We start from the raw sequence: 25,682 nt of genomic DNA, 5'->3' as shown, positions 1-25,682 counted from the left end.
ACTAAAAAATTAGTTTTAAAATCCTTATATACTTCACTGAAAGAAAAATCATCACTCGCTATACTGATCTAGGACAACCTGATTACCATAAAGAAAAAAACATAAATTAGCTCATCTGAGTATCTTAGCTTTATTGCAAGTTTCTAATAACACAGCCATGTAATTTGCACCAAAAGAAAAGAGCAGTTTTGCTAACATGCTATGGCGACCTAAACAGCCCTAGCTTACCAGTGAATAATGAAGTTACTTCCACACATCCTTTTCTCCTCAGTTTAGGACCAAAAAAGTTCCAGGTGAATTCATACTAGAGATTTCATCCCTTGCAATTACGTAAGAACAAGGAAGCATTACTATATGCCTTAATTTTTAAACTGTAATAGAGACTAACAAAAACAATTATGTTTATAATTACAGAACAGTATTAACTATTTTGTTCAGAATGCCAATTAAAGGAAGAACCTCAATGTCTTTTCACAGCTTAGAGAGAAATCGCATACTTGTTTTTGCATATTGGTCACATAAAGTGATACCAAGAAGCATGTCCTATTACTTCCAGACTCAAGGCAAGTAACTGGGAACCACGAGAGAAAGTACCGCCCACCCCACATCTATTATATTTAAACAGCACAGTGACTTCCAGGTTCCCTGCTGCCAGCGCTCACTGCACTGCCATCCAGAGCTGTGAAGTGAACATTGGACATGCCCTGAATTGGGACAGAATCTTAAATGAACAGAATTTTAAAGAGTTAAAGAAAAGCACTTACTTCGTACTTGCCTAATGACGGGTTTCATAGGTTCGAGCCAAATCTAAGGAGCATTTAAGAAAAGAGAACAAATCCATTATGTGATTTCTCCATTTGGTATTTTACAAAATACAAAAACATAGTTAGGAGAGACGTTTAGGCAGCGATATTGTGGCCCTCCTGCGCACACCCCAGCCCAGTTCTGGCAGAACAAACTGAGGCCTCGCAGTGCCTGCTCTGAGACGCTGGGCTTCACGGGCACCTCCACAGGTCACAGGATGCTGGTGCGACCACGTGCAGGAAGGGCTTCTCAATTATCTGGGGTGCCGGTGAAGGCCAAACAAATACTGCATACACACTGCATCTACCAACAAACTGATGAGACGACCACTGCGTAACGGAGTGGCCAGAGCTCCACTGTGCTTTTCAAACTAGGTGGTTGATTGTGGTTTCTGTAAAACAGTCCCGCCTATATTAATAAATATCAGAGCTCTGCACCTCTAAAGATTCACCTGTTAAATGAAATGAAGTGCAACCAGTTTGGTAAAACAGTTTGCTCGAAACCCACTACAAAATGATTCCCACGCAGTATGTGCATATGGAGAGAGGGTTCCTTGCACGTGTGCAGGCAGATGGAACCAATTGAGGGAGGATGCGAGCAGGTTCAGGTCACAGGCAAACATAGTCCCTGCAGCTGGACCGTCCTAGTACAGCTGTGACAGTAGGGACGTGCAGTGACCAAATATCTTGCTTATGTCACTACAGTAGGTCCTCTGTGACCCATGGGCGCCACGAGCACTTAACGACACACCTGGAGCCTCTTCCCAAAGGCGGATGAGAAGCACGTACCCAGAAGGATGGAACGTTCTGGAACTCCAGCCCAAAGTAGTCGTACTCCATCAGATTCAGACGCTTCCACACTTGTGTCAGTAACACCTGGCCATCAGATTTCGGCTGTGGTGACAGGTGAGAAAAAGCATGAAAAGGATTACATGACTTTAAAGGACAACTGATGCACAGTGGCACACAGTGACTCCTACACGACGACACCATGACATCTCATTCCCGCTTCACTTCACCTTCCAGGACGGCTTACAAAGCATCCTGCAGCAAGCGCCGCAAACAAGTGAGCCTAGGACTTTGTGCTCGGAAACTGACACCAAAATAAAGCTGAAACATTCCTTCCATTTCACATTCTCAGTGTCTTCAGTCATACTTCTTTGTAACTTTCAGCTATAGAAACCATTTTCGGCCTCAGTAATAAACATTTTATCAAATTCTGATTTTTACTAAATAGGTGGGTCTCACAGTCCATGTTTACATAAGATCTCAATGAATGACTTATTACTTGGTAACATTTCACATTAGTGAGAAGAGCTCGGACTAGTCTCAAATGAGGTGGGGCAACCAGCTCTTCATTTACAAGAAAAATGAAGTTAGATCCCTGGTTCACACTGGCCCCAAAAAGAAATTCCAGTGGACTAAATACTAGACTAAAACAGAATATTTCCACAATCTTGGGATAAGTAAGTCTTCCTAAGCATAGCAGAAAGGAAAAACTGAGAGATGCGATTAAATAATAATGAAAAACTTCTGAATAGAAAGACACTGAACAAAGTTACAATCTAGAATCATACTGAAAAAAAAAGATAATTTGTCTCTCAGATTGCTCTTATGAATCAGGCGAAGAAATACAAATGGCTGTTAGGCATACAGAAATAAATGAAATAAAGCCCTCTAGTAATAAATGAAATAAATGGTGAGATACCCTTTTTCAGACACCAAAGAGTGTTAGAAGGATGATGATGGTGACAGTGGTGTGGCCGTAGGGTGACAACCACATCCACACACCGACGGGAGAGGGAACACTCACATGATCTCTGGGATAATTTGAAAACACCCCAAAACTTAAAAAGTGTACAAATAGTTAACTATAATTAAAATATATATATAGTCACAGGATGTAAAGTACAGCATAGGGAGTACAGTCAATGGCATTGGAACAGCTTGTATGATGTCAGATGGGTAGTAGACTTGTTGGAGTGATCACTTTGTGAGGGCTGTGAATGTCTAGTTATTATGTTGTTTTGTACACCTGAAATTAATAAAAACAAAATAACATGCAATTCTGAACTAAAAATAAAATGCACAAATACCTTTCTCCAGCAATTCCACTTCTAGAACTTTCTCCTACAGATATTCTCACACAACTAGACAGAGCTACATATGCAGGGGCAAACTGAGTAAAGAACTGGTAAAATAAAAAATGGTGCATCCATAACTGAAAGTTATGAAACCCTTAAAAAAAAAACAGAACCCTGCCTGTACTATCATGAAATAAAGTCCAAGACTAGTTTAATCAACAAAAACAGTTCCCATGTCTCTACAGTGTATGTGATCTGATCCCACTGCATAAAACATGCACCCTCCCCCCCCCACTTATATATAATAGAAACAAGTCTGGGAGGCTGTACACCCATCTTTATTTTTATTTAAAAAAAAATTTTTTGGGGAACAGTGAGTTTCTCCGGGGCCCATCATCTCCAAGTCAAGTCGTTGTCCTTCAAGCTAGTTGTGGAGGGCGCAGCTCAGCTCCAAGTCCAGTTCCTGTTTTCAGTATAGTTGGGGGGGGGACGGACCGCGAACCCCACCACCCCATGTGGGAATCAAACCGGCAACATTGTTGTTAAGAGCACCTGCTCCAACCAAGCTAACCAGCTGCTCCACTACACGATCTTTTTTATTTTTTTTTGACAGTTTGGGCACACAGAACTTTATTTTTCAGGTTATCCCCTCACTTAATGACTTTTAACATCACTGCTTCTTCTGATGCTTTATTTTGATATTTCCACAGGCTTCTGTAACTGAGAATTTATTCAAAGTAAGATAAGTTTTCTACAGGTTAGTAATTCTTTTCAAGGCACATATTTCAAGATGTAGACCCACATCTTGCTCTAGACTCTAGAAGATGGAAGATTTTGACGCAAGAGACAAAGAATGGGTCCTTTCCCAATGCTACAGGTTGCATTTGCAGGACAGAATCTCTGGCTCTAGGTTAGAATCAAACACCTGAGGATATTTTGAGTCTATATTTGGAAATACCTTTCCAACACTGAAGGCTGAAATATGCTGCATTTATGCAGTGCCATCTGCATTTATACTGTCACCTTTGAGCTTGGGAGCAAAGATTCATGCAGCAGCAATGGCCACCATGTGCTGCTTCTCCATTTCTTGATGAAGTGTCCACTTTACTTTCCTCTGGACAAGTTGGGGGAAGTGCACTGAGATTTTAAATGTCAGCTGCATTCACGTGAAACAGAGGTAAGGGATGCTCAGCCACCGTCAATGTCCAATCTGGATGTGGCAAGAGCTATAGCAGCTGACCACACATTTAAGGGTGTGAGTTCTACAGTGACTCCCAATGACTGTGCTGCCTGCGCCTCGGAATTACCAGAGGCAACTGGGTTCAAGGAGGCTTATGTGCAGCTATAAAGCTATGATCAGCCCCAGCAGGACCACGTGTTGTAACTGAATCAACAGAAACCGTGGTTTGGCCAAGGCGTGGTCATGGAGAGATGGAAGCAAATCCTCTGGCCTTAAAAATCAGTCAGGTGGCCCAGGAACAAGACTACGGACCCGGAAGCTCTGGAAGAGGAGCATAGAGACTGGAAGTTGGCCCAGAGCGAGCCTGGAGGTGGAAACTATGAGGTCCACGGTCAGGGGCCACCCAGCCCAGGGGTGATCACTTCTGACTTTAAAGGGCCCGTGCTCATCGGGACAGTCATCAGTATGCTCTTGTCAGCCAAAATTTTCTCAAATTGTCTTGGGATCTTCTCAAAATAGATCCAGAACTGTATCACTAACTGGGATAGAGATAAAGGCTCCCAGATGTGTGCACACCCATCTATAAAGGTAACCACTGCAGAAGGACGAACAGAGGTGGGGGATGGGGATGAGGGCCTTCACTTTCATCTAACTTATTAACTTTTGTAACGTCAGAATTTTTCATTAAAGGCATGCCAGTTTTGTAATTAAAAATAATACATTGAAGTGGGGGAGAGGCAAATCTCCATTGTCCTGAAGGGTTTACCTGACAGACTTCCTCGCTGCGTGTCCAAGGAGTGTTCCCGCTCCTAAAATGAGAGCTCTTATTGAAGAGATCCAACTGCACCCCGCTGTAACTAAGAGAAACAGCACGGAAGAGGAGCTACAGCGAGCTCACATGGCAAATGCAACTTGTAAAGGACAGCAAACCTCGTGGGTCTGTCCCTCTAACACCGGCTCTTCGGAGCTCCTCTGATGTGGCCGGTGGGCACTGGAGGGGCTGCCAGCGCTCTAGTGGGCACCAGGCTCTCAGGTCCCCTCGAGGTAGGGAGCAGTTCAGAAATTGGGGAAATCCTGCAGTTTGCTACAACCAACTCCTGTGAAAGCTCCACAAGCCCTGGTTATAAGACCACCCTAGAAAGTTCTCTCAAAGCCATGCGCCCTCTCCATGCTTTCAGCCCCCTCCACCAGGATGACCACCGCGATCCCGCCTCACTGTTCTCCCCGCTGCCAGAGGGGATCATGTCACTGCAGGACTGCAGGCGGGGTGGGGACGGGAGGCGCCACAGGCTCCGCCAGGAACACAGCAGCCCCAGCTTGGTAAGCAGAGCCGTACACGACCTGGCCTCACCTGTCCAGGGATGGCCTGCACTCCCAGACTGCGCCCTCACAGGACGATTCCCTGTCACTTCCATCTGTCGGCCTCCAACATGTCCCGAGCACCTGGTAAGGCACCTCACCGGTGGGGCCCCGACAGCAGCCAGCTCCCCAACCACCGTCTCCCCTGGTGCTTGCACTTGCGCTCTCAAGTTGCTGTCTACACATCTGCCTGTTTGGGCGCGTTCCTCCCACTTGGTGGGGACTCTAAAGGGCGCAGACTGCGCCTCACCCTTGAGAGTCATCCGTGACTCTCCAAGGTCAGCACCTGCAGCTGTGCCACCAATGGCCTAACCGCCAAGCCATAGGCCACTGCTCTGCTACCCTCAGGCCTTCTCTCTTCTTTTCCAACGGCCGAGCCTGCCCCGTGGCTGCTTGGGTGTTGGGTAACAGCCCCACCCATGCCACCCACTGCCAACCGACCGAGTCCTCACTGCTGGTTTCCACAGGTCTCCCATTCCAGGAGACCTGTATGCTGGGACTGAGGGCACCGAAGCACATCGAGTAGGCAGCACACGCACGCGGGCATGGTCACGATGCACCATCATCCTGCAGGGCCAGCACCCAGAATAGGGCCCATAAGGTTGGGTACAAAACCACAGTTTACATGTGTTTGTATTTACACACACACACAACACATACACACACATTCATACACCTGCATGACACACGTATGGACACACATGTACGGACATGCATACATACATACACACATGAACAAATATGAGGTCAGACAATTAAGTTCGCAAACTTGTCACAACGCTGTTGCTAATCATTTTTGGTATCAGAGGGATTATTCATTATGAATTTGTACCAACTAGACAAACAGTTCACCAAGTTTACTATTTGGAAGTGCTGAAAAGGCTGCGTGAAACAGTTAGACGACCTGAACTTTTCACCAACAATTCATGGCTGTTGCATCACGACCATGCACCAGCTCACACAGCACTGTCTGTGAGGGAGTTTTTAGCCAGTAAACAAATAACTGTATTGGAACACCCTCCCTACTCACCTGATCTGGCCCCCAATGACTTCCTTCTTTACCCGAAGATAAAGGAAATACTGAAAGGAACACATTTTGATGACATTCAGGACATCAAGGGTAATATGACAACAGCTCTGATGGCCATTCCAGAAAAAGAGTTCCAAAATTGCTTTGAAAGGTGGACTAGGCACTGGCATCGGTGCATAGCTTCCCAAGGAGAGTGCTTCGAAGGTGACCGTAGTGATATTCAGCAGTGAGGTATGGAGCACTTTTTCTAGGATGAGTTCATGAACTTAATTGTCTGACCTTGTACACATGGACACACACATGGATATGCATATAAACACACACAGGTATGATACACATATATACGTACACATGTACAAATACACATACAGACATGTATGCACACGTCTATGTGTATATGTATGTGTATATATGTTTATGTGTATATGTGTATATATATGTGTATGTTTAACCTCTTGAAGTAAATTTTACTAAACTAAAAAACTTTTGCCAAGTCAATTATCCTATGTTCAGTAACAAAAGGAATTTTGTATTCTCTGTGTCACCTGGAATACATACTGAGCTCCTACAAAAACCATCAGAATCAGGTGTTTTCGTAAACGAGGCAGGAACAGACATTTCCAAACTATTCAAATTGATCCAAAGCACAGTGTTTCTGAGTGGGGGAATTCCTTCTAAATCTATTTGATGAAAAAGAACCCCCAAATTCTAAACAAATCCACATACACACAACCTACAGAAAAATGTCCATTTATGGACATCAATAAAATTATTCCAAGTAAAATATCAGCCAACATAAACCAAGCAACAACTGAGAGTACTATATGCCATAACCAAGTAAAATTATGCAAAGACAGAGCATAGTTCAGTATAACGTCAAACATTCACCACTATATCATATTAATAGACCCACAGAAAAAAACACAATCCTATGACCGTCCCAGCATCAGAGATGCTGAGAAGGCATCCGATACAATTCAATCTCCACTCCTGGCATAAATTCCTAACAAAACAGGAAAGACATATGTGATTCTTCAACACCTAACAAGACAAGGCCACGCCTCCAGTACACCCCATCACTACTATGTAACACTGACATCAAAATGGACAAAGAAACGAGAGGTAAACAATCAGAAAAGAGGAAGCAAAACTGTCATTATTTGCAGATACGATAATTAACTTTGAAAATCTAAGAACATCAACTAGAAAACTATTATGAAAAATATGGAATTCAGTTGGGGGGGGGAATTACTATACAGATATCAATAGCCTTCACAGACACAATTAACCACCATTTTCAGGATAGAAAGGAAGAAACAACCACATTTGTAACAGCAACAAAAAAGTGGAAATATCCTGGAATAAATCTAACCATAAAAGAAAGCTTTATGGAGAGAATTTAAAAAACACTATTACGAGAGAGAAGGGGGCAGCAGAGAAGAGGTGTGAAGAGGGGGAGGGCACACCACGTTCTGGAGAGAAACATCCCCCCCGAGATGCCAGGCCCCCTTGAATTATTCCACAGATTCCATCCACACTGTCCTGATAAAAGTACCAAAGGATTCCTTGAGGAACCTGAGAGGGTGATTCTAGAGTTGATATATTTTTTAAATGCAAAAATGGCTAAGAATATTCTGAGAAAGAAAAATAGGGGAGGACTAGCCTTATTAGGTATTTGAATTGTTGAGAAAGCATAGGAATTAAAATGTTTCGTACGGGTGCAGGTCTACAAAGACAAATCAACGGAACAGAATAGTAGATGAAGAACTATATCCAAGTACATAAAATACTGGTGTCTGATAAGAGTGCCATTTCAAATAAACAGCGGGAAGGAAACAGATTTTTCAATACATACTATTAGGTACCCATCTGGAAAAAATAAGGTTGTACTCTTACCTCACATAATAATTTCAAGGTGAGTAAAACATCTAAACACAAAAACATCTATTCATCAAAGTACTGCAATGAGATAATTTTGTTTTGTGCTCTGGTTGGGGAGAAGGCCATTTTCAGCACTCCCCAGAAGCTAAAAGCCATAACAGGAGGCTTCAGAGACTGAAAACACAAAAATAGAAAATGTCTGCCAAGACAGAAACACTGTAAAGTCAAAAAGACTCCTTCAAAGACAAACCAGGAAAACAAAAATTTATAGTTCCTATTACAGACAAAGAGCTAATTTCTTTAAAACATAGCAAACTGCAAAAAATCAGTGAGTAAAAAGATTATGGGGGCGGCCGGATGGCTCAGTTGGTTAGAACGCGGTGCTCTTAACAAGGTTGCTGGTTTGTTCCCACATGGGCCACTGTGAGCTGCGCCCTCCACAACTAGACTGAAACAACTACTTGACTTGGAGCTAGCTGATGGGTCCTGGAAAAACACACTTAAATAAATAAAAGTTTAAAAAAGAAAAATTAAAAAAAATTATGAACGGAGTAGAAAAATGGGCAAAAGAACAGGCTGTTCACAAAACAACCCTAAATGACGTTTAAACACACAAAAAGAGGCTCCCTGCACCCATAATGCGAGATATGCAAATGAAAATTGAACTGCGACTCCAAAGTCTCAAAGTCTGAAAGCAGGCCGGTATCGGTATCGGGAGTGTGGGAAACAGGCGTGCCTGCAGGCCGGTACCACGCCTGTGGAGGCCAGGCTGGAACTACCTACCAGAATTTTCACATGCACACCATCCTCTCGAAAGCCCCACTTCTCAGAAGCTTGCACACACATCGAGATTTGTTACAACAACGCTTCCAGTAGCCACGGAGAAGGACGCCCTACACCGACCAGCACAGGGCAGGCTAATGCCTTGTGGCACATCCATGCCTTTCGGGGCATTTAGATGTAGGCTGCTCTCTACGCACCAAAACAGAAAGGCCTCCAAGACACACTGGCAGGGCCAAAAGCGAGCTGCTGCAGAGCAATGCCTATGACATCTCTGCACGGGGGACACACAGACACAAAGGCGCAGACACGCATCAATCCTTGGAAGGAACACAGTAACTGGGAATGGACGGTGGTGGGCTCCAGAGAGCTGAGCTCTGTGACTGCACATTCTTCTACATTTTTTGAAATTTGTATCATGAGCATGTACTAACCTATTTTTTTTTGTCGACACATTTTTTTCAACAATAAAAAATATAGGCTGAGCATGGGTGGGGGAGGGGCACTGTTTGCACACAGGGGCAAGTGCAGGATGTTAAAACCCAGGTGGGGTGAGGGATTATCCTTAGTGAAGGGGAAGTCAGCAGAGACAGCAGCCCAGAGTGGGGTGGCTGCCGAAGCAGCGGCAGGGAGCACTCCGTGGGAGGGGAGCCTGGCAGACAGGGCCACAGCCCCTCGCCCTGCCCAGCGAGCGGTCCTGAGATCAGCAAACTCGGGAAGCAGGGAGCACAGCCTGCGCACGCATCTTCCCTGGAGGAAGGGCTGATGCCAGGTCTGGGGCAGGAAGAGGACAAGATGAACCCAGAACATTTTACTCCAGAAAGTAGGGAAGTGCTCAGAGCAATGCAGATGTGTCAAAAGGATACAGATCAGTTCTCAACGGTCAAATCTAGGACAAATGGAGCATCAGATGAGATAATGACATGATGGGCGGAAACCCACTGAGCAGAACAAGAATGCACAAGTCCTTACTGATATGAATGAATGACTACACTGCCAGTCTGACGAGCATGAGATGTTTACGTGTCTCAGAGTAAAGTACTTACTAAATCACAGAGGGAAAAACAGCCCCTTCGCTGTGGAGAAGCCTGGCAGGTACCACCTTAGCCAAGCAGTCAAAGTGAACAGCCCCAGGGGCGCGACAGGACGCAACGTGACAGGACGCGCGGCACCCAGCACCCCTCTGTGCCACCCTGTGCCCTAGTCTGTCCGGGCTGCTGTATCACAGATGGGGAGGCTTATAAACAACAGGAATGTCTTCCTCACAGTTTGGAGGCTGGAAGTCCAAGTTCAAGGTGCCTGCAGATCCTGTGTCTGGGGAGGGTTCCCAGACGGCAGTCTTCTCACTGTGTTCTCACATGGTGGAAGGTGCAGGAAGCTCTGTGGGGTACCATCTATAAGGGCACTAATCCCACTCACAAGAGCTCCACCCTCACCACCTCCCAAGGCCCCACCCCCTAACACCATCACAGTGGGGGTTAGGATTCCAATAGATGAATTTTGGGGACACAAATGTTCAGTCCTTAACACCCTGCCAAAGAGGCATGACCTGAATCCAATAAGGAGGAAATAGCAAAGAGCTCATCTGAGACTCACCTGCTAGTATCTGCTGTCATCTTCAAAAGTGGTTGAGGTGCTCAACCACTTTGAGCACCTCTTGTAATTGAAGAAGTCAAAAGTCACGGGCTGGACACCAGTGACGTGACTGTGGCCTGGGTCCTTTGTTATAACGGACACTCGTGGGACCAATAAGAGAAACTGAACGGGGCCTGGGGGCCTGACAGTGGGAATGGGCCTGTGTTAATGCCCTGAATTATACTGATGAGGAGCCTCCTTGTTTGTAGGAAATACACTTGCAGTATAAGGGTGCTGGGCACCGTGTTGGCAACCCACTGTCAAACAGTCAGGAAAAAAATTCTTTGTACTCTTTTTGCATTTGTTTCTGTAAGTTTAAGATTGCTTCAAAATAAAGTTAACCAAAATGTAAAAATACAGACTCTTAGCAGCTGAAAACAAAAGAACCTATGTATGAACTATAAGAATTAAATGAATTTAGCGAGGTCACAGGATATAAAGTTATTACACAAAAAGCAATTGTTTCTATAAACTAATAATAAACTAGAAAGTGAAATCTAAAAAATGCTATTTACAGTGGCAAATAAAATCAAATGCCTAGGAATAATTATGAAACATTGCTGAGAAAAGCTAAAGACCTAAATAAAGGGAGAGATGTACTCAGTACCTTCCAATCTATGAACATGGTACACCCTCCATATAGATGTCACTTCTCCCCATGTCATCTATAGATTCAGTGCAGTTCCAGTTAAGATCCCAGCAGCTTGGGTTTGTGGAAACTGACAAGCAGATTCAAACATTACATAAACACCAAAGAACAAAGGTGGAAGACTTACACTTTCAGATATCCAGACATATTCTAAAACTACAGTAATTAAGATACTATGGTATTGGTGCAAAAATTGACCAGTATACTGAACCCAAGAACAAGTCCAGAAACAGACCCAGACACGCACAGTCATCTGGATTACAGCCAAGGCACCACTGTCATTCAGCACAGGAAGGATGGTCTTTTCAACAAATGGTATCGAGGGAAGTGACTATCCACATGGAAAAAAGTGAACATTGACTCCTATCTCACACCATGTGCGAACATTAATTCAACACAAATCATGGGAAGGTAAAGCAATAAGCTTGAGGTAGGCAAATAGTTCTCAAACAGGACACAAAAAGTATTAACCACAAAAGAATGATTGATAAATTGAACTACCTGAAAATTATAAACTTCTGTATGTCAAGACTGTTAAGATAGGAGAGACGCAAGTCACAAACTAGGAGGTATTTGCAATACAAAAATCCAACAAAGGTCATATACACATCATAAGGAAAAGAGAAATAATCCAATTAAAGAAAAACGAGCGAAAAGACTTGCATTGCTGAAGCTATTCATACATATATACACACCGTGTGACCCAGCAATTCCAGTCTTGGGTATGTATGCAACAGAAATGTCTATTTATGTACACCAAAAGCCATGTTCAAGAACGTTCACAGTAGCTTTATGTGTAGTAGGCAAAAACTGAAAACAGCTGAAATGTTAATCAAACAGGATGGATAAATAATACAAAGGGTGCCAAAAATAGTTATACATATTTTAAGAAAGGAAAAACCTGTATTAAAATTGCACTGATGGGAACCACTCTGAGCACCTCTTGTAATTGAAGAAGTCAAATGTGACTTGTATTCATCTTTTGTTATCGGTATATGTTATTAAAATTTTAATACAGTTTTTTCCTTTCTTAAAATGGGTATACATTTTTTTGGCACCCTCTGTATATGGTTTGTTTATACAACAACCCAGCAATGAAACAACAAACTAACCATGGCTAACAACATTTTCCTGTCAGTTCTGGGCGGACTGGAAGCCTTCCAGGATTCAGGGTAGGATCCATCACTGTAAGTTCCCTGGAAGCTGTGTGCAGATAAAACATCTGAACACAAACACCGACAGTAAACACCCTGGAATAACTGAGGGAGAGGAGGGGCAATAACAGTGTTAATACTAAGGTTCATCCAGGGAATTAATGACAAGGCACTGCTCTGACTTAAGGTGTTAATGACAGCCACCACCACCGACAGATCTCAGAGCACACTCTCCAATTACATGTAATGAAATTCAGGACCTGGCCAAACGATTTTATGGCAATAAAGACCAAAACAGTGGCCCCTTCTGGGGGCCGTAACTGACTGGGCGGCACAAGGGAGTCGCTGTACCTCCATGTGGGTGGCAGGTGCAACACGCAAAATTCATGGGGCTGCGTGCAGAAGGTGCGCACACCCCACCGTGTGACTTACGCCCCAACAAGAGAGAAGTTACAAGGAAAACAGGTAAAAAGCCCTTCTAGTTCACAGGCAGTGATCTTTACCCTCGCACGTTAATCCCCTCCGTACAGTCAGAGGGGCCCCCTCCATTGCTGCTGGGGGACCGCACCCGTCGCACATCATAGGGCCGCGGGCAGACGGCTATGGGGGGGGCGGGGAGAATGCCTTGCCTTCGGCCAATGGGTCTCTCCAACCTCTACCTCCGAAATCCTCACCTGCTTAATCTCCTCCAGACACAGTCCAGTTTGTCAAGGTCCTTTTTCAAACAGTCACTCAGAATAGAACACACCCAAAAAACAAGTGTAGTCGAGTCCCTACACAGTGGAATTGATTCACTTGAAGTGGGCGCTGTATGGACATTTATTATGGAGAGAACAGACGTCACTCTCCACTACGTCACAGCACCAACACATACATCCAGTTTAGTTCATAAACAAATCATTTTTCAAAGTACTGAACGCAAAAGAGAAAATTTCTTAGACCGTATGTTTTGAATTTTGTTCAATAACTAACAAAGCTCTGCACATGTAGAGATTTTCACCAGAACGAGTTCTCCTATGGACAAACGCTAGGTGGTTCTTAATGGTTCTACTCAAGTTATAAAAGAGGTCAGGAGGTTCTTTGGCCCCCAGGCTTGTTTACAGATGGGCACTCAGTTGTCTGGTCAGGAAAAAACCAATCTTAATAACCGGGAAAAAACCTTCCGTCACGACCATAGCCACTGAAGTCCCACTTGGCGTAACTTATTGAAAGATGGGGCGATTCATCAGGAGCAAAATAGCAGGAATGTGTGCAGTATGATGCCGGTCACATGCAAAGAAACCTTCTCCAAACTGGACGTGCACTGGGAGCCAGAGCGGCCTCTCCCGGCTGCCCCCAGGCTCTCTGTCCCTGTTGTGACACGAACACACAGTTTTCAGGTATGTAAAGAATTGCAGGAAGATGCTGACCAGTTATTTTTCAAACCTAAACAAGACTAAACCAGAAGAAAGAGTTTAATTTTAATAGTAGATTTTAGCTAACTGTGAGGAAGCTTGGATGGTCAAGGGGACAAACTGCAGAACCGTTTTGCTGTGTTGCCTAATCACCGCTGAAAGAGCAGGGACAGTCATCAGACGGAGAGTGGGCGGTCTGTGCCCTGAGCAGGGCTGTCCCGACCCCTTGCTGTCAGCACCGGGAACCAGTTCCGTGGAGCAGCTGGAAGAACACAGACTTTACAGTGGGACCCTGGCTGTCACGGGGTGGGTGCACTGAGCCTGGGTTTTCCTCACCTGAAAAGCAGGTACTGTTCTTACTCTGGGAGGGTTTTATAGGGACACAATGAAATGACGCTCTGCACGATACTCGGCACGGCCCATTCCCAAGTCCAAAGCCGGTGGCCGGTCTGCACACACAGACCAGCATCAGATCAGCACAGAGCACCTTTTAACAGCGCGGAGAGACTCACACCCTCCCCAGTGCTGTGTGTTCATCCAGCGTCTCGCGAGAGAAGGGAGCAGACGAGATCGAGAGCCCCTGCACCCACCCTATGATGGGGCACGTTACTCCAAATGGCAGCCTGCAGTTTATTTCTCCTGCCAAAATGCATGTAAACATGAAAACTCACTATCCTTTCTATAATGCATTTGAAAGTTACTTAACTTTAAGAGTCTTTTTCAACATTACCTGCCAATGAGCCTTTTCACAGGTTGATCCCTCTTAATTTTTCTAGGGGCATCAAGACCAGGACTGAGGGTCATTAATGTTAGTCAGCTCCGTCCTCCGTGTCCCCAGTTGTGTCACAGGGCCTTTCCTCCCCACTCACATCTTCTATACTTAAATTTTACCTCTGTTCCTAAAAGTGCAGAAATTCACCATCAGTTGGACTGCAGTACCTCCTGTCTGTTCCCAAAGGAGCAAATGATCAGATGACGCGAGACTCGTCTGCACAGTAATGGAAAGGCCTCACAGCCACTTGAAGCGCTGGTATCATCAGACGCCCACCAGGGAAGGAAAACTGCCTTCACAACCGCTTCCCAAACCAGAACCGTATTTCAAAGGCTAGGCCATAGGAGAAAAGGCACTGACATCATGACATACAAAATACAGGTGGAAAACCCACAACTTTCTGTTCAGTGTTTCCATTTTTCCAGTCGGTCACAGCACTCAAGCTCTTCTCCAAGCTTAGACATAAAGCATATTGTTAAAAATTTACATCAACAAAAGTACCATTAAAGATTTTGTCTGGATGGAAATGGGCTACAAAAGCTTAGCTAACAAAGTACTTCTTTATTCTTTGTCTTAAGCACTGTGGGAAAAATTCTTCTCGAAAAAGCTCGATTTATTTCTTCCTTCAACTTGTTTGTTTCATGTGTCCTTTTAGTTCATTTGCCAAGTTAAAATGTGTCCATCTATCTAGATGCCCCCTCCTATTGTAGAATTCTTAGCTCTACTGTCAGTTTCATTACTTAAGATTTTCCTTGTCTAATAATTAAATCAGCCCAAATTTCCTTTTATAATATTATACTGTGCAATGAAAATAATCATGAAAGCTCACAGGAAACTGTAGCTACATTCATTCTACGTTCTTCGAAAGGTCCCCAACATTTCGCATGGGCGTTTCATTCTCACTCTGGCACAGTCTGCAATCTTAGGTTTTCACGCACCCCTAAAGTACTGCACACCAGAGATCTACCCCAAATGTGCGGAACGCCTTAGAGACCTGTGTTAGCTCAGGGAGTGCCACACTGTAACGGCCACTTCTGCTTCTGCGTCACGGCAGAAGTGTACTCCCACGCACTCGGTGTTCCTAGCTCCTAAAGAGACCCTCCCGCACACAGACCATCTCTAACATGAGAGGAAGGCACAAAACGAGCTTCTATGTCAGCGGGCCCATTGGTACCCAGCTTCTCCTACACCAGTTTCTCTTTGATTACTCAAGGAAACATGACAACTGAAAGTCCCCATGTTTGGATCTGTTGACATGAGCCTGGGGAGGCAGCCTGCAGACATCTGTCCTCTAGAAGCCGCCTTGTCAGTACAGGGCACTGGGGGCACCCTGGGAACAAGGGACTTCAGGCTTGCCTGCTGCAGTGGCACAGCTGCTAGCCGCTCGCGTCCCTGCCAGCTGTGTGCAAGGGGCCCAGCAGCTTCCCGCTCCAGGGTTCTCCCTTGAACTCTGGTCCCATCAGTGGGCAGTCCCTGCCTGCCATCCTGTTCCATGACACCCAGCAACCGTCTCCACCCCCACGGGCGTGACCCCAGCCCTGGGGGAGGAGGCCTTCCAAGTTGGAGCTAGTGGCTGCTCCCTGCGGCCGGTCCCGTGTTCTTAGTCCTTCCTTCCCTCAGTAGATGACCCGTTACTAGTCAGTAATTACTTCCATTGTGTTTCCCAGTTCAGGCAAATGCTGAACTTGTCTCCTGACTGGACCCTTGAAAATGCCTGTGGTCTGCAGGCCTCAACATCTTTACTCTGGAAAGAAGAGTTCTAAAACTGGGGAGAAAAATTCAGATCTGCAGGGTTCTCCTGCCATGTGCCCAATCTCCAGCTGTTAGCACAACACAATGGTGGCAGAAGCTCGGCATGGCCAGGCGAGGTTCCAAAGTGGAAGGGGTTCCCGTAGGCATCTCTTCTGCTAGGTCCCCCCTTAAAACTCTCAGTTCACCAGGAGGAGAAAATCTGTGCCTTCCAGAGTACTCACACATGGGAAAGGTGGGTGGCAGCCTGAGACACGGGCGGTCATGACGTCCTTACCCCAGCGGCATAGATGGGGTGGAGATGTGAGTGCAGATAGACAGCCATGTGAAATACTGTCCCGTTAGGGGACGGGCAACTCAAGTGTCTTCGCACCAGGTTAAGAGCACACCAGAAAGGATGCACCCGAGCGATCGAGGCCATTCTGCTGCATCCAACCTGTTTCCTCACAACATTCACACATAGTATGTACACCAGCAGTCAAACAAGGTAAGTTTTAGGAGTGGGGAGACCAACCCACAACTGTTTTGTTCTTGTCTTTAACTTAGCACCGGGAACAAAGTGAAGCAGGAGGAGTCTTAGCCCAGCAGCCAGTGACGGACGCAGTCAGCCTTCCAGGTCATCTCTTTCTTCCTTCCGCATCAACAGAAGAGTTTCTGGTCGGCGTGCCTGTCCTTACTTGTGTGGACTCGTGAAAACGCAAACAACACAAACCTGTCTGCCAGCGTGCCCTGCCCACTTACCTAGCCATGGCCCTGCGCCAGGCAGCTGGCATTTTCAGGAGGTGAGCTTGCCTGAGAGTCAAGCCTTATAAAAGGTCAATGAAACCAGTACCGATTAGTCTGGAACCTCATCTGCAAAGTACGCAGACAACCAAGAATGACCAGACACGTAATGCAGACTCCTAAAACAATGATGTCAACCCGAAAAGAAGAAAAAGTAATTCCCAGTGAATATAGCGAATGTGGTATAGCAAAGAAAACCTCATTTAAAATATTAAGATCCTCGAAAAGGTCAGTGTATTCATAAAATGAGGAGATTTTGGATGGAAAAAAAGCAACTAAGGAATAAAAAGGAGAAATAAGGAGATGACTCCAGAAATTAAACCTCAACAGGAGGCCTGAATTATAGCATGGATGAGATGCAGTAAGGTGGAAATCGGAGCCAGTGGTGTGGAAAAGAAACAAGCATTCTTCTTGAGACAGAAGGAATGAAAGTCCAAATTCAGGACTGTCCAAGAGAAATCGCAAACATTCTAAGAGGAGTTTCAGGAAAGGGTGACAGAGGTCACGGGCCGGGGGTGGGGGAGCCCAGAAAGTATGTAGTGACTCTTCTCTCATATTCTAAGTGGTCATTCTTCAGTATCTTGCAGAAGCATTCAAAACCAGAAAAAAAAATCAAAAGCAAAAACAAAAATGTAAACTCCCCTTTCAGCAAAACTAGGAAACTGCTATCTCCTGAGTCACAAACTTCGGGGGAGGGCTGCCACCAGCAGCAGAGCCAGCGTGTGGGGGCACATATGGGAAGACGCAGACAGGTGCCAGGGCGCAATTACAGCAGAGGCCGTACACAGCAATGGCGAAAGGCACACACAACTTGCACCCTGTTTGCAAAAATGAGGGGAAGAGCCTTGGGTGGCAGAGTCAGAGGCCCATCTTGGACCATCGGGCTTGGCAGAGCACAGGAAGCAGGACCAAACAAGACGCCACAAGCAGGCTACATGTGTGGGACATGGTGTGAATGAGTGCACTGCAGAAACCCCACTGCCAGCTACCTGCACTGGCTGAGAGGAAATAAAGGCTAAACTAACTCACATGTGAACCTCAGCTCATTAGATAAATTTCAAGTTTCAACTAGTCTATAATCAGCCAACCACACAAGACCTCCTCAAAATAGCCAATCCATGAACAGCTTATCTGCTTTAAAAATGGGTGCTAAAAGGGCCAGCCCGGTGGCTCAGGCAGTTAGAGCTCCATGCTCCTAACTCCGAAGGCTGCCGGTTAGATTCCCACATGGGCCAGTGGGCTCTCAACCACAAGGTTGCCGGTTCAACTCCTCGACTCCCGCAAGGGATGGTGGGCTGTGCCCCCTGCAACCAGAAAACGGCAACCAGAAAACGGCAACTGGACCTGGAGCTGAGCTGCACCCTCCACAACTAAGACTGAAAGGACAACAACTTGACTTGGGGAAAAAAAGGCCTGGAAATACACACTGTTCCCCAATAAAGTCCTGTTCCTCTTCCCCAATAAAATCTTAAAAAAAAAAAAAAAGGTGATAAAATAAAAAACATCACTGTAAATATTCAAAGATATTCAAGATAAAAGGAGGAAAGAAACAGAAAAAGACAAATGTCAGATAAACACTCAGCAGAAAAATGTTGCCTCTTAGCAGATGAAACTGTGACCAAAATTTCATCATGAAATTCAGAAACAGCTAATAAGGCAACTGCCTCTGTAATACAAGAGCACAAATACAGAGATATAAGAGCTCTAGAAAGAGAAGAAAAGAGAACACCTATTAAAGGAAAAAGGATCACCTGTGTGAGAGTTCCTGTGTCCCGTGTTCTTGCCATATAACCTTGGTTAACACTTTAAACTGGGTTACTTGTTCTTTTATTATTGACTTCTCAGTTATTTAAAAAAATATATTCTAGGTATACATTCCTTATCAGATATATAATTTGCAAATATTTTCTCTCATTCTCTTCACTTTCTCAACAGTATTTCTATCACAAATGTTTTTTATTTTATTTTAATGAAGTCCAATTTATCTATTTTGTCTTTTGTCATTTGTGATTTTCGTGTCACAGCTAAGAAACCATTGTCTAACCTGGGGTCATGAAAATGTATTCCTAGGTTTTCTCCTAAGAGTTTTATAGTTTTAACTCTAACATTTAGGTTGTTGTTCCATTTTGAGTTAGTGTTTATGTAAGGAGTGAGGTAGGGGTTCAACTTCATTCTTTGTGTGTGGATATCCAACTGTCTCAGCACCATTTGTTGAGGACTATGCATTGCCCAATGAATCGGCTTGGCACCCTTTCCCTGAAATTTCATGAACTGATCATAAATGTAAGGATTTATTTCTGGACTCTCAATTCTATTCCACTGATCTGCATGTCCATCCTGATGCCAGTGCCACATGGCCTTGATTCCTGCAGCACTGCAGCAAGTTTTGACGTGGAAAGTGTGAGTCCTTCAACTTTCTTCTTTTTTAAGATAGTTTTTGGTTAGTCAAGGTCCTTTGCATTTCCATATAAATTTAAAAATTAGTCTGTGAATTTCTGCAAAAAATCCAGCTGAAAGTTTGACAGGGATCACGTTAAATCTGTACATCAGCTGGGGAGTAAAACCCATAAGTCTTCTGACCCATGATCATCTTTCCACTTATTTAGATCTCTAATTTCTTTCAACAGTCTTACAGTTTTCAGTGTGCAAATGTTTTTTTATTTTTTATTAATAGTTTCACTGGAGTTCATAATACTTCTGTTTGGAATTCAGCTCAGCTGCCCCTGGTGATCCTTAGAATCTCAGCTACCCTAAACGGGATGGAAGTGGTGTGATGAAGTGCAAACCAAATTCCTGGGCTTGCACAGCCGAGGTTTACATTTCATTTTACTGACTTTTCCTAGAAGCACAAGGAACAGATGTTAATAAGTATTTATGATATTTTGGTAAACACCATCCTAAAATGGAAGTGAATAATAACGTTTCCAAGTCTAATCTTCTCCTTTAATCTTTAGGTATTTATTGAAGGGGGGAAAAGAAATCTCGGTTTCTTCTGTCACTTGGTTCTGGGGTTTAAAATTTCTCTTTAAAGATCATGTTTTTCAGAAAACACAGACTAAGATTTATTGAATTTGTTTTTCGTAGCACATAAGCTTCCCCTTCCCCTAACACTTTTCAGAGAAAACACACCATTTAGTTATATCACATAGCAGTACTTCCAGTGGACAGGCCAAATGCTAATGCAGAATGCAACAGAGATTCAACTACTTTAGGATTTCACATATATTACTGTGTTTAGTTTTTAGGGAAAAAATTGCAATGTAAAAAATGGTATGTATTTTTGTGGCTGGATTCAACAGAAAATACTCTATATTGAAATTTAAGCTTTAAAATATAGGAAAATGGATGGACAATGCAAAAAGGAGGATAATTTGACCCTATAAATAAATCAGTGGGTCGTACTTTAATTAGAATTTTATTGTGCTTGGAAATTTGCAATTATTTTTATAATTATACTGGGAAGGAAATAAAGACCTCTCTGGGCTATTCCTTTTGGAATTTTTTTCTACAGATAAAAAGTTTAACTCAAAATCTCCAGGTGACTAATTGGCTTTTCAAAACTCTCTTTTTATGGTTTATAACTACAGATTTCCCCTTCAAGAAATCAGTAGTTGACTACCAGGGAGTGTACAAGTTTTGAGGTTCTTTTGTTCAATTTATTCCCACGTATTTTATTCTTTGTGATGCCATTGTAAATGGAATTGTTTTCTTCATTTTACTTTGGGATTGTGCATATGCACTGAAGAAGGTCTGGAAGAATTAAATGGGTATCAGTTCCAGAGAGGTATACTGAGGAGGAAAGGATTTCTTCAGCAGAAAAAGCCCTAAAGTATGTATGGGCTGGGATCCTGTCTGCCACTGTGGCAAAGGGTGTTATATAAACTACAAAATTATACACAAAGGAGTATAACACGTGCACAAAACATTCCAGTAACAACGGTTTGGAAGCTCCTACAGATGTTTTTGTGTGTTCTCTTTAATGACTAGTCAAAATCTCTCTAAAAATAAAAGCCCTTCATTACTGCAACCCAGGAGTCAAGGACAGAGGATAGTTTGAAAAAGCCGCCTCCTTGGCCAACAGTGTAACATCTCATAAACTATTGTGAACATGACAGCGTCAAGGAAGGCCAACACGAGTGCCTTCTGGAAGGTCATGGTGGTGGCCACCCTGCAGGACACACAGGGTCCTCTACTCCTGTGGCCCCAAACTGCTCCTGAACTTCCTCCCAAAGTGGCTCTGCCCTCGGGCACCCGTCTCAGGCCCAACCCTGGCACGGCCTTGGCCCATGGAGCCCCGCCTGTCCTACCAGCCCGCCCTGCAGGCTGCAGCTTGCAGACACCATCTGAACGGAGCTACTGTGGCCACCTCCCTGTTCCTCCCTCATCGTGCATCCAGCCCTGGCTGGGCTCGGATGCAGAGTCCTCAGGCCCTGGCACATTTCTGTGTCTGTCCCCGGGCCCTGGGCCCGCTGCTCCCACCACCCGAGGCCGGCCCCCACTGCCGCCTCCCCTCTGTGTGCAGCCCCACGGTTCTCTCCGGAGCACGAAGGGCTCGGCATGTTTGTTCCTCTTGTCTGTCATGGCGCTCCCACTGCATAAGTGCCATGAAGGCTGAGCTCACTGTACCCCAGCTGCTAAACGGGGCCTGTGCTGGACCCAGTTAAGATAACCAACTGGCAAGTTTCAGCTCCATGACCCTCTCTGAGACTGGAAATGAACGTCGCTCGCCACCACACGGCTGTGGTGATGGCATTCTTACTGGATACCGTTTCTATTCTTTTCTCTGTGCTAGCCTGACTTTCCCACCGCTGTGTTATCTAACACAGTGTGCACACCAACCTTGCGGGGGGGGGGGGTGTGGGGGGGCGGGGGCAGGGTTGAAGGGAGCTGGCCTTGGAGCTTCGGTCCCGCAGCTGGGTAGCTAAGAATAAAAACGTCCACATGTCTGCCTGGTACCAGCCCGCCATGTTCCGATCAACCTTCCCAGACAAAATCATCGGTTTCAGAAGCTGGGGCAGAGTCACATAATGGCTGAGTACACTAGAAATACGTAAGAACTTTTGTGTAAAGCCTATATTATCCCCAAATTTCAGAGGCCGAATTACTGACTTCTTCTGAGATCAGACCAAAATAAGTTCTAAGGCAGTGTATGTGCCATATTTAGGATGTTCATGTGGGAGCAACGACAAACATCTGGCCGTGATACTTTCTGGAATTTTGACTATTTTTTCCTGGCCAGAAAGAAAACATTAAGTTTTTACTGGAATAGCAACCTAAAGTCTTCTAGCATGGAACTTCACAACTGAGAATCCATCCTCCTACTCGTCACATATTTAAGCAAAAGGTTTTGCAATTCTTAAAAAAAGAAAAGAAGCCCACTCTAAAATTGTGAAATATTTTAAGGAAAAGGGGAACGTGAGCAAACAGACTAACAACAATGAGGAAAACACTCGGTCCCCACTTGCCAGCAAAGGCACAGGGCGCACACACCCAAACTACATCCCGGAAGTTGTTTTAATCACCAAATAGCACGTTTTCCACAATACCAACTTCCAGATGAGAGAAAAGCTATGACTTGCCTTACTTCCTAAACCTGAGTCAGGAAAGGAGAGGCTGTTGGGATCTCTTGTCCTGAGGCAGAGGAGGCCTCATAGGAGGGCTCTCAGTCCCAGCCCCGCCTCTCCCTGCATGGCACCCAGGGACAGTTTGGAAACCTCATGGGGAACACAGCTTGGAGCTGGAAGCATCTGTACGCCGTGACTTTGCACACAGGACAAGGCAGGCGGACACATGGCTTCCAGATGGTTTCTTTTATGGCTCAGAAAAAAGACTTTCTAGAACTCAGGCCAGATTTCTATTTTCAAAACCACAGAATTCACTCAGTCAACTGAAAACAAATCAAGATTTTACTAGATCAAAAAAACTGGCCACAAACTGACCTTCGGGTAGCTTAAAATCCCATCAATAAACGTCAAACATAAACGGCTCCACCCTCAATCGGCTGCACAGATTTCTCCCCCTCTCTCAGCACCAGCACAGCAAGTGACGCCCGCATGAGGAGGATTCGACGTCCTGAGCAGCCAGCACGAAGCAAAGAGCATCACTTCACTGCCATACGAAGCCCTGGCGAGCACGTTTCTTGCAGCAAATGAGTGACACAGAGGAGGGTGATCCCAGACACTGTGGCTACTGCTGACCAATGAGATGGATATTTAAATACAGTGTGAATGAAAGTTCCTAATTCTCTGAATTTACATGACAACTCTAAATGAGACTTTTAAATGTTTCTAAAAATGGTACCAGTAAGCTTCTGCTCCTTGCCAGGTTCACTGTGGCTGGCCCTCAGCTGAGCTTTCTCCGTGGTCCTCGCAGCCCTGGGAGGTAGAAACGTCCTTCCATAGGTGGTAACTGGGTCCAGCAAGGCTTAACTTTACTGTTACTGACAACCTATCCAAGGAACCACCCCAAAGTCAACTTTTTAATGGTACAAATTCTCCTATGTTTGGCTCAAAACCTTCCTCTTTAGCCATTAAAAATAACTTTTAAAATTTCATCTCAAATCATGAGATACCACTTCACACCCACTAGGATGGTTAGAATCAAAAAGTCAGACAAGTGCAGGCGAGGATGTGGAGAAACTGGAACTGCCAACGTTGCTGCTGGAATGTAAAATGGTGCAGCCACTTTGCAGAAGAGTCTGTCAGTTCCTCAAACCAGTAAACAGTTACCGCAGGACCCAGCGATTCCACTCCTAGTTAGGTGGCTAAGGGACAAAAACGTGCGCACGAGTGTTTATAGCAGCATTAATCACAACTGCCAAAGGTGGAACGTTCATCAGCTGATGAATGAGGAACAAAACGGGGTGTCCACACAATGGAACACTATTTGGCCATAGAAAGGAAGGGAGTGCTGACCCAGGCGAAACGTGATGAACCGCTAGAGCACGCTCAGTGAAAGAAGCCACTCACGAAACAAAAGGCCACATGGAACTGCACTCACATGAAGCCCAGGACAGTGACACTACAAAGTAGTTACTTTGTGCTTAGAGCTGAGGGGCAGGGAGGTGACAGCTACAGGGTGTGGGGCTTCTTCGTGACTGACGAAATTGACTGTGGTGACGGTCGCACGTATCTGTGGCTAGACTAAAAAAACCTAGAACTGTACACTGTAAACGGGTGAATTGTATGGTATATAAATTGTATCTCAATAAAGTTATTAAACATTTTCTGCTTACATTTACCCTTCAACACTACTAAACATTGTTCGGGAAAGAGGAGACGCTAGCTTCTGGCTTCAGGTCATCCTGACCTCCCAGCAGCAGAGCTGATCAAGCGCCGTGTCTAGATCTGGAAAGGAAGCTGGCACACGACGCTGTGACGCGCCGCTACCAACGGATTAGGGGAGCTTATCTTTGTGCGAACTCCACAAAGGCAGCTACACACCCAGGCGGTCCAGCCTCCCACACACCTGGGCTCCTGGGCTACCAGCCTGCACAGCACGTTACCGCACAAAACCACACGACATTAAATCAGCACAAGAGAAAATGATGCAATGGAGAGACGCGGTGAACTCCAGACGTACGAGGCTGCTGCTGGCGTTAACAGCACACTGTGCTGCAGCAAATGTTTTTTTATAAGTAGAAAGAGTACGCTTCTAAAACAACGATAAAAAGTATACACAGTAAACACACAAACCAGTAACATGGTCATTTCTTATCATCAACTATGTACTTTACATAACTGTCTCTTACACTGTTCCGTGACCGGCAGCACAGTAGGTGTTTACACCAGCGTCACCTCAAACACGTGAGGAAGGCGTTGTGCTGTGACAGTAAGATAGCCAGGACGTCTCTAGGTGAATGACTCTTTCAGCTCCATTGAACCTTATGGGACCACTGTCATATATGTGGTCCACCGGTGACCGAAATGTCATTTTGTGATCAAGACTGTACTGCTTGCCCAATCAGCTCCACCAGCTTCTCTGCCAGCAGTTTTAGCTCTAAAAACACCTGCCGTCACAGAGTGGTCTACACTGACAGAAAACCAAGTTCGTTTGCACACATGGAGAGATGGGAGATATAAATAAAACTGGGCCTTGCAGAGCTCGCCTTCTGAAGAAAATATAATGAAGCTGGCAAAGGCTGTCTTACTTGTTGAAGATAAACACGAAACACGTAACCACAGACTCTGTATGGAAAAATAGACAGGACCCAACAGGGCATCTTTAGGCCAAGTTGCTCTATATTTTCACTGAAGCAAAGTATCAGCATTTCAAAAATAACTAAATGTCAAATTCTTCCCTAAGTTAAAAAGGTCCCATAAGTATAAACCTTTGATACGAACTGGTGGATTCTACATGATCCCACACAATGCCAGTGTTTAGCCACTATCTATCTGTGCACGGAAGCCAGTGTTTTCCAAGTTTTTATC

The 25,682-nt window shown here is 44.8% G+C and overlaps 1 protein-coding gene across 7 annotated transcripts in view; it reads right to left on the bottom strand.

Annotated features, from left to right (window-relative positions):
- Window positions 1-25,682, bottom strand: part of FARP2 (FERM, ARH/RhoGEF and pleckstrin domain protein 2) — a 99,802-nt gene that overhangs the window by 53,903 nt on the left and 20,217 nt on the right. For all 7 annotated transcript variants that reach the window (XM_074316527.2, XM_074316539.2, XM_074316514.2 and 4 more), the window contains exons 3-4: window positions 1,593-1,697; window positions 765-807 (exon numbers count right to left, since the gene is read on the bottom strand). In XM_074316527.2, coding sequence (XP_074172628.2) covers window positions 765-807; window positions 1,593-1,697 — 148 coding nt within the window. The remainder of the gene's footprint in view (window positions 1-764; window positions 808-1,592; window positions 1,698-25,682) is intronic.

Source organism: Rhinolophus sinicus, chromosome 17 (assembly GCF_057876585.1).
Source record: "Rhinolophus sinicus isolate RSI-liver-muscle chromosome 17, RSI-T2T, whole genome shotgun sequence".
Taxonomy (NCBI): Eukaryota; Metazoa; Chordata; class Mammalia; order Chiroptera; family Rhinolophidae; genus Rhinolophus; species Rhinolophus sinicus.
Note: the sequence above shows the minus strand (reverse complement) of the source record. Positions and strands in the feature narration are given on the sequence as shown.